A 16,651-nucleotide genomic window follows, 5' to 3' on the forward strand; every position below is an offset into this window, starting at 1 on the left:
ATGCTGTGCAGTGAAATGATGCAATGCTATGCAAAGACATGTTCTATGAAATATCACTCTGATCTCGGACTTGGAAATTTTAGCTTTTTGTCCAAAGAAAGGATTTTGAAATTTTGCAATTTGAAGATGTCTCTGAACCTAAATATAGAAATTTTGAGGCTCAAGAATGAAATTTAGGACTTTCTGCAAGGTTTAAACTCAGAAAATGACCATTTTGCCCTTTATTGCTTCCGGAGAACTGAAATGTGTCGACTGAGGGCGATGTCAAGAAGGTGAGTGAAAATTTGGGGTGTTTACAGATGCCCCTCTTTGCTACTAAGCCGGCTCATGGCCGAGCTTAGTGGCAAAGAAAAACACTCCAAATTTGAGCTATATATAAAAAAAATGCCTCAGTTAGAAGGATCTGCCTGGGTATGAAAAAAATTAGCCCGAGGAAGATGGTAGATATAAAATGGAGAAATGAAGAGGAAAGACTTACTCTGTGAGAGTGAAATTCAGGTTTATGCCCTTAACCTGGGTGGGACAGAAAATGCTCCGTATGGAACGAAGCTCAGGCTTTGACCCTTAACCTGATCGGGTAGAAAATGGAATACCTCATTGAAGGAGGCTCAGGCTTATACCCTTATCCTGATTGGGCGGAAAATGAATTGGTATGATGGAACCTTCGGATTTTGCACAATAAATCCAACAGGGGTTTTGCAAAAGGAAGGAAAATGGGGTCCCTAAAGCTTGAAAAGGGGGTTGATCTTGGACGTCTCATTGCTGAGACTAAAATCAACTTTTGAAATTGCCTCTTGCGGGAAATGATTGTTGGTTCGACCTCGAACCGAAATGGGACTGTCCATGGTGGGACAGTGGGGACACAGGGAAGTGTGCAAATCTGAGAGTTCATGCTCTCAAAGAAGGGAAGGAATCAAGTCCTTAAGAGGGATTTAAAATTGGTGTCAGGATGTATCAAAGACGGATATCAAGCTCTCACTTCACGTCAGGATAGCTAGAAAATATTGTCAAAATATTGAGAATTCTGTTGTTGATTCAAAGTTTTTGCACATTGTTGCAAAGATATTCCTTATTTTCTACCCAAAGCATTACCTCCAAACAAGGTTCACTTCGTAGAATCGAGACTTGAAATCCAGATTGCTTGCAATTGACCTTCTTCAAGGAAGCTATCAATTTCCTTGATATGAACAGGAAAGAGAATTTGATATTATGAAAGCCATTGATGAAAGAGGATTGATAATAGAATTTCATAAATTTAAAGAAGATTTTTGATAGATCTGGCAGTTTGATATCCTGGGAGCTTCTCTCATGATAATCTTTCTGCACTCTTTTGGCTCTCTTGTGTTTTGGCTACATTCTCCTTCATTTTGGAGATGTTCTGACTTTTCCTCTCTTTCTTTTTCCTCTATTTCTCTCTTTTTTTGAAGGGTACGTTACAAACTCCTTCAACTTGGAGATGTTTCGATCCTTCTTTGACGATATTGGCTCATGGGTTAGAGATCTTAGAATGATAGCGGAAATTAAATATCTTTTGGGGATTGTCGGGAGGTTCATCGCATCTGCCTTCATCTCGACAGTGCTTTGGACTTTCCCTGGAAGGATCCGTCGCAAACTCCGTCATCTTGGAGATGTTTCAAATCTTCTTTGGCCCCGGGGGTCTACTCGCTTAATTCGCCTTCATCTTAACGACAAGTGAGAGATCCCTTTTGCGGATATTTAATTGCAGCTTAGGTGATTTTGAGGAGACAGGGCTTGGGTGAATGCTTTCTTTTCTAGCGCTCAGGATATTTCCACTGCCTCTTTTTACAAGAATACTCTTTAAAGATGTGCCATTTGACTGTGATCAATATCAATCATCTTATGGCTTTTCAATAACATTGAATCTTCTTTTCCGGCCATATCGAGGATTTATCCTTCATCCTTTTGGTTGGCCAATAGAAAGAATTTGAAGTTTGAATATCTTTTCGTAAAAGCTTCACTCTCTTGGGAGTAATGCTGAAGGTGAAATAAGGTAAATATTTACGCAATAAAAATTCCAAAATCAACAAATAATTTGATTGACAAATTGACACTTTTTGTATGTTAGATATGTTTTTGACAAATCTGACTAGATGGAAGCATATGGTTAGTCTCTTTGATAAAAGTTTTCGATAGGCAAGATTTTATAACATGGAAATTTTCAAAAATTTAAGAACCATTGGTTTTTTTATCGTTGTAAAAGTTATACCCATACAAAAAAAAACTTGATTCAAGAGTTTATTAATATATTTTTAACCATGAAAACATTCATACAGTCAGATTTGCCATTATATATATATATATATATATATATATATATATATATATATATATATATATATATATATATGATGTATAAAATTTAAAATGGAGGACAAGGGGTGGACCACCCCCTTCTCATATATGAGAACAAGACTGTGAACCAAATTTTTTATGAGTTATTTTATTTTTTATTAAATCTGACCGCATTGATGTGATCTACATGATTGGTTTTAAAGGAGCCATCACTTGAACCATCCTATTGCAATGCATGAGCAAAGTTTGAAAATCGATCGCTTGGAATTTTTGTAATTATTCAAGAATCATTTCTTTTTGTCGAAAAAGCATGATCCATCAGCTGGTACCTAACAAATGAACCATGTTAAACACATTTGTAGGTCAGGTTTGCAAAAAAGTATTAGAAATGCCCCAGTTCATACCAATGTTAAAATATATTAACCTGGTGAATCAGTATTTAGAAAATACCCTGAATCAAAACGAATCGTTTGCAAATTGACAACTTTTAACAAGCAAATGACATGTGTTATTATACAATAAAAATACTAAAAAATTAAATTATGTTTTTAACCCCCTAAAGTATTCAAAATTTTGAATTGAAATGAGAGGTGAATCAGCCCCTTCTAAATTGGCTAAGGACTGATTTGATTTGAGTTGGCGGATTCAAACCGTTCTAAAAAAACATTGGTCCATACACCATATATATATATATATATATATATATATAGAGAGAGAGAGAGAGAGAGAGAGAGAGAGAGAGAGAGTAATGCGCTGGTTCTGCCCTACTTTCTCATTCCGCCCGGTTAGGCCCCTTTAAAATCGTAGGTTTTGTTCAGTGGGAACCATCATTTGGATCTCCAGATTCTGACCTGTATACAGTTTTTTTTGGTGATCCAAAATCAATGGCTAAGAAAGTATCAATTTTTTTCGGCTCATAGAAATATATTTTTTCCTCAAATAAAAGATCCAAGAGTCAATTGCCACTAAATCGAGCATGCTAAACACATCCAACCGTTCAAATCTATCACAAAACACTTCAAACTACGAGTAATGCATTCCTTAGGCTCCCTTTTTCCTTAGGTCTTGTTAGGCCCCTTAAAAAATCATAGTTTTAAGTATTTTTTCTCACATCTAACACTGATAGGTTATGTTTACTTTTGGATCCCCAGAATCTGACTTGTATACAGATTTTTTCAGTGATCCAAAATCAATGGCTATGAAGGTACCTGTTTTTTCTTACTCATAAAAATATATTTTTTCATCAAAAAAACTTGATCCAAGAATTGATTCTCACTAAATTGAGCATGCTAAACACATCTAATGGTTCAGATCTTTCATAAAACACTTAAAACCTATTGGGCAGAAGGGGGAAAAAAGAGAAATGGGACCTAATATGTTCAGTTCTCACATAATATAATATATATATCCAGTTTCAATAAGCCTAAAAACAGACTCTTTTCATGTTTCCGTTTCTTAAGAAATTTCCTGTTCTAATTCCCTTTGGCAAACTTTATTCCCAATCATAGTGACAAATATTGCGAGATTTATGAAAATCTTGCTATAATATCACGAGAAATTGCTTGAAAGTTTAAAACGGCAATTTCTTGCGAGATTTTCAAAATATCGTGAGATTTATGAAAAAAACATAAATACCCCGATTTAAACATGATATTTATGTTTTAAACGGTTATTTGTCACGAAAAAATCATGTAATTTTATTTTTAAATAAATTTTATTAATATTTTCTTATAAAAAATAATTTTTATAATTTTAATTTATTTCTTTATTGCCAAGATTTTGCCAAAAAATGCAAGATTTATGAAATTTTTTCAATTTCTCGCAAGTTTTTGAAAAATGAGAATGTTTTTCACTATGTTCCCAATGTTGTCAGTATTGGTATTGGGCCTGTATTGTTTGCCCAACGATTCAGGTGAATTGACCGAACCATACTCAAGTGAATTGTTCCGAATTGGCCAAAAAATATTTAAAAAATATTACATGTCAATCAGAACGTGACATGTGTTAAAGTCATTAAAATAATATTTAAAACAATAATTATTTTTATATTTATTAAAAAACTGCCAATTGAAAGGTAAAACGTATCTATTTTCTGCCGATACCCTACGTATCGTCTGATACAGGCCAATACGCACCACCGATACTGACTCATCAAACTTGGTTCAACTAGTGCATAGGGCTCAGCCTTATTCAAGTATAAGGAAACCTTGTTGGACATATAATTCTTTGACCACATGCGGTTTAGAAGCAGTCAAAGGGTAAACCTTGCCTATCTTAAATTGAACAGCTCTGTTGTTATCTCATAGTTTGGCCATTAATCTTTCCATCAAATATAGAATATAGCAACCAATAAAGGAAGACATGCATGTATTCCACCGGTTGTTCTTAAGTGTATGTTTGTGTGTCACGGAAAATGGGTGTTTTTCGCTTAAATGCATCGGTGTGCATTTTCACGAGGCCCACAGTGATGACACAAACAGTGAAAACCGCAGTTTCCGTGGAAAACCCTGTACGGGCATGACAAAATACACGCTGCCTCTGAGTTTTTCACAGAAATGGTTCCCGTGGGGGTGTGGGGGTTCCGATTTCGTTTCCACGGAAGGGGGTGCCGAGGCACCCCTTCAGTGACATTCAAACGCCCCCGAGAAAGGATACCTTTTCCTTTCAAACATGGCTGACTGTCAGGTATGCCCCTAATCTTTTCATCAAATGACTATCAGTTCTCTGCACACTCACCAAATAAAATAGTGACAATAAAATCACCAAGGCGTTTGGCTCAGTGGGAGAGGCCTTGGCCTCTAGGGGGGCAGTCTAGGTTTCATTCTCATTGGCGTCACCCCTTGCATTATGTCGAATCAAGTCAACTTCTTGGGGGCAAGAGAGGCGTTATAGAGATCAAGGGGTTTGGCATAGTGGGATGGGGCCTAGACCGTTTAGGTTCAAATCTCATGGGTGTGATCCCCTTGTGTAAGCCGAAGCTTGGCGACTCCCTGACATCGAGGGGTAAGCCCTCGGAGTTTTACGCTGACATGAAAAGAGATCATAAGTGCGACAGGCTGAGCCAATGCGGCTAGGTTTCTACGAGTAAAAAAAAAAAAAGAGCGCTATAGGTTTAGAACAATGACCATATGAAATGTACGCATAGAAAATAACTAATATTCTGCAATCACACTTGTGATTCTAATTAATTAAATAAATGACAACCTTAAGCGCCATGGTGATAAGATCCTTCTTTTATTTATGTGAAAATGCAATGTTAAGTGGTTGTATACAATGTAAGCATAATGATGCCACGTCATATCAATAAAAACAAAGGTATAACTGACTTTGTTTGTTTGAACATAGAAAAACTGACCCAACTCAACTATACAAGATTTGGTTTTTGAATTCAAATTTCATGATATATTTGGTTTTTGAATTCAAATTTCATGATAAAGAACCCCTTAAAAGGAAGATAAACCAATTACAAACTCATAAAACCACCCCCCATTGTTAAAAAAAGGTTGATGGTGACAATGATTATGGTCCCTAATTTCTGACATTGAAATTTGAGAAACAAGGTTTGACAAAAGAAACCAAATATTCTTTATAAGGTTGAAGCAAAAGAGTACACTGACATTTTATGAATATTAGATGTGTCATTGATTGGTTCTGTTTTGGTGAGAAAGGTGATTGACTGACTAGTTTAGCTGGTTTAAATAACAGCTTCTAGTGCTGTCATGCTAAACTAGGGGCCGCAATAGGGTAGGGTTGGCGGGTCAGTATACCTCAACCCCCCATTTAATAAACGGGTGGGCTGTGGCAAACACGATCCGACCCGTTAAACGGTTAACCCGACACAACCCGCCAACCCGTTTAATAAACGGGTTGGGTCGGGTAAACGGGTTGGTGGGTCGGGTTGGCGGGTGGGTCGGGGTCGGGTAAACGGGTTGGCGGGTGGGTTGGGGTAAACGGGTTGACCCGCCCTCCTAACCCGTTTATTAAACGGGTCAGCCGGATTGGCATACCCCTAACACGAACCCGACCCGTTTAATAAACGGGTTAGGCGGGTCGACCCGTTTATTAAACGGGTTAGGCGGGTCGACCCGTTTATTAAATTGGTTAGTTTAAGTCAAACCCGAACCCGCCTAAGAGGCGGGCTGGCGGGTCGTGTCAGGTTTTGTCATCCCTACTCTCTTTCTCTCTCTCTCTCTCTCTATATATATATATATATATATATATATAGGAAAAGTGGTAGGTGCTTGAACATTAGGTACTTGATGGACGACCAACGTAAAAAAAAAACTTTAACATAAAAAACAAAGCGGCGACAAAAGTCACCGCTATTGACCTTTAACCGCAATTTTTGTTGTTGCTATTGACCTTCAGCAGTGACTTTTGAGGTCGATTGCTTGTTTGTTGGAAAAACTCGTTTTTTATGCTGGCCGTTCATCAAATGCGCGATGGACGACCAACATGTTTAAGTACATGTCAATATCACTTTTTGAGCCTACCATCAGTAAATAGGTATTTTCAGCTTGTTTTTTTGCAAATCTGACCCTGCAAGTGTGTTCAGGATGATTGATTTGATAAAAAATGAGACTTGGATCATGTTTTTTTACAAGAAAATAAGATTTTAAAATCATTAAATATTTTTTAAAATTATATACGCTGATTTTTAAATCTTATAAAAACCTACATGCATGTCAGAATTGGAACGATCCAAGAGTGGATTCCTATAAAAATCAAGCATGTAGATCACATTTGTATTTGTCAGATTAAAAAACATAGAAAAAACCCTTTCAAAGCCTGGTAAGCTGGGGTAAGCACAAATATGAAGTAGGCAGCTACCAGCTAGTCATATATATATATGAGAAAACATATTAGGCCCCATTTCTCGTTATGCCTCATGGGTTTTAAGTGTTTTATGATAGATCTGAGCCATTATATGTGTTTAGCATGCTCGATTGAGTAGGAATCGACTCTTGTATCATGGTTTTTTGATGAAAAAATATATTTTTATCAGCCCAGAAAAACTGGTACCTTCATAGCCATTGATTTTGGATCACTGAAAAACCTGTATATAGGTCAGATTGGGGCGATCCAAAAGCTGCTTCCCACTAAACAAAACTTATAGATCACATCGTTAGACGTGAGAAAAAATACTTAAAACTATGATTTTTTAATGGGCCTAACGAGACCTAACTAAAAAGGAGGCTTAAAGAACCCATTATATATATATATATATATATAGAGAGAGAGAGAGAGAGAGAGAGAGATGCAAACATGTGAAATGAAATATGCTAAATGAGTTTCTATGAGGAAGCAAAGCCAGTCAAAATTATACACCTGACCATTCACAGAGACATCCTCATTTGGATGAAGCTTAAGTGCAACTTGTCTGACATTAACTCTCACCTGTTGCGAACATTTCTTCAGTCCAATGTGACACAGGTTCTATCTTCTATATCTTATTTTGTTCTTCAGTCCAATGTGACACTCTCTTCATTTCTTAATGCAACACTTCTCATTCCTCTTAAAAAAAATAAGGGGCGGGACATGGGCATAGGTACGGATATAAACAGTTCATACTTGGGTCGGATGTGGCCAGTACCAGATCCAACTAACCGCACTCAGATTCAAAAAGCGAAAAGCTCATACTCAAGATCGTTTCGGTAGTGAAACTGAAAATCAAATCAGAATCCGATTATTAATCAGGTTCGATTTGGCTTACCAAATCTAACTAATTGGAGTTGGATTTAGATGGATATTGGCTAAATTCCGATCTGTTGACTTCTCTACGCAGGCCACCATGGTACAACGGCTAGTGGGGATAGATGGATCAGGTTGAACCAAAACGTTTATGACTTGGACCATAAATTCCAAACTTGGCTTTGAATCAAGCTTTTGCTTAACCGTTAAGTGTGTCTAAGAAGGTTGAGATTAAGCCATTAAATCACTAATTCACCAATGAAAGCATTCGAGAGTATTACTTGCTGACGTGTCAAGTATAGACAGGTCACCTTGATCGGGCCCAGACATGGACCCACCCGAGTTAAGTCCTTCATCTTATGGGCCGACCAAATCAGGTTGGTGGGTCGGAACAGGTTTTGGTACCTGTTCAGTGTGCAATTTGAATTTAAGAAAAAGCAGGTGGTTAAATGTTGGGCAGCTTTTCTGTAAATAACTTATAAGATGGTGGCTTTTTTTTCTCCAAGAAAGTGGTTGAATGTAATAACAAAACATTGGGTGGGTTTTCCTAAAATAGCTGATACATTGGGCCACTTCTTGTAATTTATTCTTTAGCATGATAGAGTTTAAGGCCAATATTAGACTAAATCAGTCCAATAGGACTGGATCATAGTTGCATTGGTACTCTATACACCCTAGCATTACCAGATATTAATACAAAACTTGTTTTGAAAACCATAAATGCATACTCACTATAGTAGAAACTTTTCCAATGAACTCTCTAGTATAGTAGAAACTTGCTTCTATTGTATTACAAATAAGTATGAAATTTGTTTAATATCTATAAGTGGAAATAACAATGCCACTTACAAAGATGTTATTTTTATTAAGCCCTTGAAAATTTATGACTTGCAAAGAACTTTAGTATGGATTAGATATGCATGTTTAGCTATAGGCCTTATACATGTGTGTGTAGTATTTTTGGAAAACTCAAGAAAATTCTTTTAAAAACCATATTAATGTTTAGAAGAAACTCACAAGAGTAAACCTGATTTTTTTTAATCCTTAACATACCATTATCAATCCCTAGTACATTTACCCATTGCTGGCAACTATGGACTAGATCTCTGAGGAGCACGTTACTGAATTTCAAATACAACTGTTTTTTCTTTTATTTTTGCCTTTTGTTTTTTGACAAACTAGCAGAAACCAATGCATCGTTTCTTGTACTGTTCTATTGAGACTCAAGACTTGAGAATCCTACGTTTCTTTGGGTGTTCTTATGAGAGACACTTCCCTTTTCCTTGGTTCTTTGTATTAACAATGAGCCCATTCTTGAAATGCGCTAAAAGGCCAGGGAGCCAACAGTTCGAAATCTCAGATTAAAAAAAAAACATTTTATAAGCTTTGAAATTTATGAAATTTTGGATCGTTGATTTTTGAAACCTTATAAAAACCTGTTCACACGTCATATTGGGATGATCCAAAAGTCTATTCCTGCTAAAACAAACCATGCAGATCACATGCACAAGGTCAGATTAAAAAGAATAACCAAGAAATGAAAATTTTAGAAAATCAAAACTGTTCAATGTGTTCATTCCTTCCTATCCGGTTAGGAAGAACCAATCACTATATATATATATATATATATATATATATATATATATATATATATATATATATATATATACACCCTAAAAAAAGGTTTGATAGTCATTAAGTCTTCATTTTTGGACATTTAACAAGGGAAAACCCCTGTTCGGGTGGTGCACCCAGGAAAGATTGATGCCCTGCTGTATGAGTCAACCCCAAGTGGTTAAAACCTCTCAGCCTACCTTAGTTGAGGCTTCTTAATATGTTGGCATTCATAAAATAAATCTTCAAAACTAACTTCCCATATGAATTTCTGCAAGTAATTATCTGCCTACAAGAAGTTAAACACTTGAGATTTGAAAGAAATTGGCTGGATAAAGTCTCTCCCAATCACCTAGAGGGGAACAGAGTATTGCTGTTGCTTTCATGAGCAACTATTTTGCACATTGGTAATAGAGATGCTTTCATGCGTTGACACCATTACGTGCTGATGGCTTAATCCAACATTCAGATTGCAAGTGCTGGATGGGAGGATGGTTTTAAGGCCTCGACTGTACAAAATTGTCATAGGATAATGGCAGCAACCACTAAGAAGTTTCGTAATACTACCATTTACTGAAAACTGTTAGTGCAGCACTGCCAAAGAAGAATAAAAAACCTTTTTCATCATCTGTTAGGCAAGTCCAAGGTTGAAGCTTAACATCCGATAGTTAAAGATGCAAAAATTCATTCATCATTTGAACAAAGGAACAAAAAAAGTGTAGCATACTTGCATACAACACAGTAATATAAACAAACAGACCAAAAAGAACCAACAAATTACTATGTACAACGAACAACATATCCACGTACCACCTGAATGCAGATCTGCAGAAACACTGGAGTCCTATCCTCTTTGTTTAATTTTGTTGAATGATCACAACTCCGTTAATCCATTGCAACCAAGACTAACCAACAAGTACTTATACACCCAAGAATGTGTGGCACTGTGTCTCCCAGTGTCTCTTTGCTTGTTGAATGCGTTCTACTCTTTCACTCTTAAGACGCTCCACCCAGTACTCAGGGCAGCTGCCACATGAAGAAAACAGTTGGTCTACAATTCAATACAACGAAACAAGTCCGCAATAATATCACCAAAACATACCTCCTACTTAGTAAAATGTTTAGCTCATCCAAGTGCACAGCACCTTCGTAGACTCCTCCCTGAGAACATTAAATATTTATGTCAAGCGCATTTTTGATACCTACCTCTGTGACAAGTTACATTCTTGTGTTCTCTTTTTAGAATGAAGTAGCCTAAGGAACATGTTGTACATGACAAACATCTTGGTTTGGAATGCATCCACCAATAAAACCACAATGCACTGAGTTTACTGATAAAATTCGAAAAAATACTTTATGCAATTGGTAAACAAAAAAAAAATCAGATACTCTACAACAAGAATTCATAAATCAGAATACCTATGAGATGGGAGCCAAAGCCATTTAATACGGTTATAAACAATTATATTTTGCTCAAATGATGCGGATAGGAGGCCAGTGTGAGGGGCGGAGACATCCCCACATTCAAAACCCACCATGGCCATCTCTTATGTGTAAGCCAAAGCAGCAGGCTCCCTGAGAGCAAGGGGTCAGCAGAGAGGAGGAGAAGAATGGCCAATGGCTATGGGGTTTTACATGCCGGCATGTTGACTGCAGCTTTGACTAGTCTCCTGGCCTGGCACCAGTTTCCCCATGTCATAAATTAAAAAACAGAAAAACACTCACAAGTACATAATATGCACTAGTAATGATCATATCAATCATTCACAGGTACATAAGATACAGTACTGACTAATCATATCATGATGCAGTCATAGAAGAAGTATGCTGTGTCCATGTAAATATTTCTGTAGGCACTTGGCTGAAGCACACATACATGCATCAAATGATGTACGTTTCATATCATTATGCAGTAAGTACAGATGTGGGAGGTTATAAACAATCCCTTTGAAATAACAAGTACAATCAGTTTATCCAACCTTGCACAGAGGGTAGTTTTGAGTTTTTTTCCTTTTCTAGCATGGAAGAAAAAGCGATCTGACACACTCTGTGTGCAGTGTGCATATGTGCAAGCTTAAAGTTGCCCATTTAAACAAAATGTATGTGTTTTCATTAAGCCCTTATCAAAAGTTTAGAAACAAGAAGAATAAAAAGAACATACCATAAAGAAAACAAAGAGGAAAAAATGTGACAAGAGACATGCCTTTCGACACAGAGGGCACCTTGCTTTTGGATTAGCTGCCTTTAAGCCATCAACTATGGTGACAGATGCAGCTGAGCAAGCACACATGTAGCATAAGATATGGCCACATGTGAGGGAGACTGAATCAAATACTGTATCCTGAAATATAGATAAAATAATTTGCTTAAGATCATAACTAGGATGGAAAATGTACCATACAGTATCCAGTTACTGCCACCATATCATTTATCTCTACTTCGAAAATTGAATCTAGTTTTCTAACAGAACTCTTCAGACCAAACAGTAGAAGGAAAATTAAGATTACAATAAAACCGCAGACCGAAAAAGGTCTATAGTATCCCCTTTAAACATGCTAGAAGTCTTAAAATTTAGATTGTTAATGCTATAGTAAGCATAGAATCCCTGATTCTGTTGCTAATCCCAGGACCATAAACTGCCTACTTGAAAATCAAGATCATGACCGATAACCAATTACAGAAAATGATTCTATCACATTCCATGATAGTTTTATTTTATTCACTTTTGCCTATTATTGTCAAGTTGCAGACTACTAGTTAATGGTTCAGTGGCACTTGTCAGTTGTCAATGACTCTCAAGCTATGCCACACGGACTCTTCTATCAGGGCACCACACCCGCATCGCACCCACACCCAGGCGGGTGCGACACTTGGACACAGCTTCCTTTGTGTTAGGTAAAGTCAACCACACCGAGGTCCATTTCTATCCAAAAGTAGATTCAGTTAACCCTAATCAAGTCTATTTTTATCTATATTATATATATAAATACATAAATGCACACAAATACACGTAGTGTTAACTTAAAACTGTTAAAAATAATATATATATATATATATATATATATATATATCCTCCCCGCACCCTCGCACCCAAGTTTTTTTAAAGTGCCGCATCCGCACCCGCACCTGCACCTATGTGACATAGCTCTCAAGTGTTCCTCTGAGACAACCAACCACAAGCTTGGTTGCAGCTGACTCTCAAGTATGATCATTTATTTCACAACTCACTTGTGTACATGACATAATGATGATGATGATGATAAGATGGTGATAATGAAATGATAGAGAGCCATGCCAAAGAAGCTTGTAAAATCAAATTCATCAGCTTACCAAGCATATAGAGCAAGTCAGGTCGATCTCAAGCCGCACAGAATCAAACAGTACACATGAAAGAGAAGGTTTTCCATCATCAAACTTGACTGAACACTCGTCCAGCAATCCAGGAATTGTCCTTACACAGGACTTGGTTTCCCTCAAGTTTATATAAAAAGCAATAAGCTCATTAAGCCATGGAGAATGAAGGATCTCAATTGACATACTCTGAGCTTGCAATTTGAAAGCTTGCCCTTGCTTAGATTGGTGAATCTGCAGCAAGATTTGTTTGGGATATTCAACACCTCAATACACACTCTTTTATAGCAGTACTCTAATTTTATCTTCAGATTATGTATGAATTTAAGTATTTAACTGTATTATCCTTACCTTATCATATTTCTTAAGAATCTTTCTGAAGGCAATGGCATTAACTGTAGCATAGGTTACCAAGTCTTTCCCTTCTTCTACCAGCTCTATACGCTTCCCTTGGAACTTATTTTTGAACAATATCAAATACTTCCGAAATCCTGTGGCCAAGTGAAACTCAAGTAGCTTTTGAGCTCGGCTATTAAAACAACATGCTATTGCAGACATTTCCTTCAGAAGGGTTGGGAAGAAAGTGCCATCACAAACTGCAAATGGTTCAGAAAAAGTTTCATTATTATTTATCACAGAGTTAAACAGATCATAGATGCTAAAAGATGACCAGCAATAAAGACTCTTATTCACATCTGAATCAAATGTTCGAAATCTAAAGTCTAAACATATAAACATTATAATATTTAAAGATATAATGCAGATCATCGTCCAAACTGAATGCTTATCTGCCACCTAATTACATAAAACACAACATGTGGGCTCCAACTACAGGCTACTGAGTATGTTTAGTCATTGGCTCAAAAAACTTGCTGACTGAATAAAGGTGGGCCACTGCTTAAGGAGGAGGAACTCCAAAGTGACCAGGTTAATTAATTGCCTAGTAAAATCAAACTAAACACCACCAATTGACTGCATAGATGTAGTCAAACTATTGACAAATAATCTACCAAGTTCTTTAACTAATACTCATGACCCTGATGACCATGAACTGTGTGTGTGTGTTTCAATTTCTATGTATCAGATCAGTTATTAACTTAAACTCATAGTCACAAATATCGGTATCGGCTATATTTTGGCAAGGCTATTTCTTGCGATATTATAGGTTTGGTGGTAAATCTTGGGAAAATATTGGGGCTTAAAAAATATAAAAAATAACAAACCAGGACAACAACCATAATTACGGCAGGGCCAGCGCAACTAGGTCTCTGATCCTGGGGGTGGTTTCTCCGTGTAAATACAAAAAAATGTAAGAAAATATTATGTTTAGACAAAAATTAAATAAATAATAAAAGAAATAAGTAAAAAATCTAAAAGAATGGAGAAAAACATATTTAAAATGTAAAAAACATACAAAAACAATAAAACTAATTGATAATATCATGATATTATTATGAGAATATCGTGGTATTCTTGTGATAATATCATAATATTATCAAATTGGCAATATTTTCAAAATATCATGATATTTTACCTATTTTATTGTTTGATGAATTTACAGCGATAATATCACGATATTTTGAAAATATTGCTGGCATCTGTGACTATGCTTAAACTTCAGCAACTTATTATGAATATAGAGATCGGGGTGAATCAATGTCAATTGTTTATTTTTTCTTTGTTATTAGCATTTACCTTTTCTTTTTGGTATGCAATCTCCAGGGTTTTGAACTCAAGGCTTTTTGCTAAAGATGGAAAGATTCTACCAGATCCGCTAATAAGTTCAACCTCATTACCCTTTTGTCTTTATTATTATTATCAAAGATCTCTGTTTTAGGTATTTGCATATATTTTCTAATGTATGCATCTTTTCTATATTAAAATAATACAGAAAGATCATGACCATACCTCACTGATATACCAGAGTTACGACCTGTTGTTAATAAGAAAGTCACGAGATAACAGGAATACTCATGCATTTAACCAGATTGCAAATGATTTAGTTTTGATTACTCTGAAACACATCCGTATCAGTACAACTAAATCTTCACATCTACCAGTTAAGTCTCGTTTTCGAAGGAAAATGAGCATGACTATCCGAGCCAAAGACAACAAAATTGAATTGATGACTACACTGAGATATGATATGGTAAGTTGATTAAGGCCTAGAATTGCCTAAGGTTGAAGGCCATGGAACAAAATTGTAGGAACCCTTGTTTAATCAAAACAAAGCAAGCAGAAATGAAATACATTAACTGAAATACTTTAAAAGAAAAAAAAAAGAGATAATTTTCAACATATTCCAGGTTTTCCCAGAGATCCATCTCTTTGGGTTATTCAATCGTGACAGAATAATAATCAGATAGAAAGGAAGGATGTTTCTTAAATGACCATTAAAACAAACAAGTACATTGCCTGAAACAAGGCAAGACCAGTGAATCATGACCCGGAAAAGTGAAGAGTAAAAAAACCACACCAAGTAGAAATTAGCAAGTGGATTTTAACATAAAAGTGCAATCATTCATAAAATAAAACAGCATGATATAGAAAATATTATAAATTATGAAACAAGAACACAAACTATATTTTCTTCTCTAATCAAATTGCAAACGAAAAAAAAACGCAGCATCAATAAATAAGGCAATAAACAGGAGATGATACAGATGCTCTGAACAAAATGATATAACGATAATCAGAAACAAATCACAGGTCTGAATACCAAAAATAAATCAGATAATAAAAAACAAAATTAGGTGTATTTTCTCGCTTCTTCGACTCTGTTTCCAGCATAATCTCATTCCATAATATGAAAAAATCGGGATAAAACGACAACCAATTTCCTTCAAGAAAAAGAAAAAGAACAACCAATGCAGATTTAACATAACCAAAAAGGCACCATAATGATCAAAACCGAATTACTGAAGTTCCTTATTCCTGCATCCATCGGTGAATGAAAAAACATCCTTTTTTCAGATTTTCCTTCTCTACCATAGAATCCCACAAATAAGAATTTGGTATTCCAATCACCAAGAATTGTTTTTCCAACCAAAACAAACAGAGAGAGAGAGAGAGGCAATTGACATGCACGGCTCCACAATTAACATGCAGAACCAAATTGGTCTCATCAGATTGGCTTCTTTTGACATCAAAACATCAATCAGCATACACAATGAGAAAGAAAACAAAGGCGCACCAGGGCAACTAGAGGAAGAAGAGGTGGAAACAACGGGACCATCCTTGTTAATCTGGTGCTCCTCCCTGCATTTTTTGAGAATCTTCTTGAATCTCTTGAACCCAACTCCTGGAAGGTGCTGGATTTCCTGCTTTTGCATGTATTCTTGGTATTTCTTACAGAACTTCATCTCTCCTCTGAACGGTATACGATCCAATAACAAACCAAGAAACAATGACAATAGAGAGAGAGACCCAACTGACCAGCAACGGGCAGTTGTTTATTCAAGCGAGACGATGACGTTTTTGTCACGAAGCTCTTCGCCAAATCCATCCATCCCAACACTTTCTCTCTCTAAAAACAAATTGATAATAATGATCTTAGTGGCTACGGGAAATCTTTCTAAAATATTTTTGCATGAAAATACGAGAACACCCTTCTCGTTATAATGAAAATTCAACAACCCGATTCCGTGGTACGCCTCGGACTTAGGAATACGAATCCGACTTA

The 16,651-nt window shown here is 36.2% G+C and overlaps 1 protein-coding gene across 2 annotated transcripts; it reads right to left on the reverse strand.

Annotated features, from left to right (window-relative positions):
• Positions 1-10,288: 10,288 nt before the first annotated feature.
• Positions 10,289-16,392, reverse strand: LOC149844205 (putative E3 ubiquitin-protein ligase BAH1-like 1). 2 transcript variants are annotated; one of them, XM_090002096.1, is made up of 6 exons: positions 16,163-16,392; positions 13,321-13,565; positions 12,949-13,203; positions 11,822-11,959; positions 10,721-10,779; positions 10,289-10,644 (listed from the first exon to the last, which is right to left on the reverse strand). In XM_090002096.1, exons 1-6 carry the CDS (start codon positions 16,329-16,331, stop codon positions 10,539-10,541), a joined length of 972 nt encoding a protein of 323 aa, XP_089858222.1. In that variant the 5' UTR covers positions 16,332-16,392; the 3' UTR covers positions 10,289-10,538. The 2 variants fall into 2 exon arrangements, with proteins under 2 accessions (XP_089858222.1, XP_089858221.1); XM_090002095.1 differs by lacking the exon at positions 11,822-11,959 and having other exon boundaries at positions 16,163-16,364.
• Between the last annotated feature and the right edge of the window lie 259 nt (positions 16,393-16,651).

This window comes from Nuphar pumila, chromosome 3 (genome assembly GCF_984573655.1).
Source record: "Nuphar pumila chromosome 3, dmNupPumi1.hap1.1, whole genome shotgun sequence".
Lineage (NCBI taxonomy): Eukaryota > Viridiplantae > Streptophyta > Magnoliopsida > Nymphaeales > Nymphaeaceae > Nuphar > Nuphar pumila.

What these genes read in the sequence shown, in the direction of transcription:
- LOC149844205 (XM_090002096.1), bottom strand. Translation starts at nt 16,331, where the DNA reads ATGAAGTTCTGTAAGAAATACCAAGAATACATGCAAAAGCAGGAAATC. An exon ending in TTCTTAAGAAATATGATAAG is followed by an intron (nt 13,204 to 13,320) that starts GTAAGGATAATA and finishes ATCTTGCTGCAG; the next exon opens with ATTCACCAATCTAAGCAAGG. An exon ending in TGACTTGCTCTATATGCTTG is followed by an intron (nt 11,960 to 12,948) that starts GTAAGCTGATGA and finishes TCTATATTTCAG; the next exon opens with GATACAGTATTTGATTCAGT.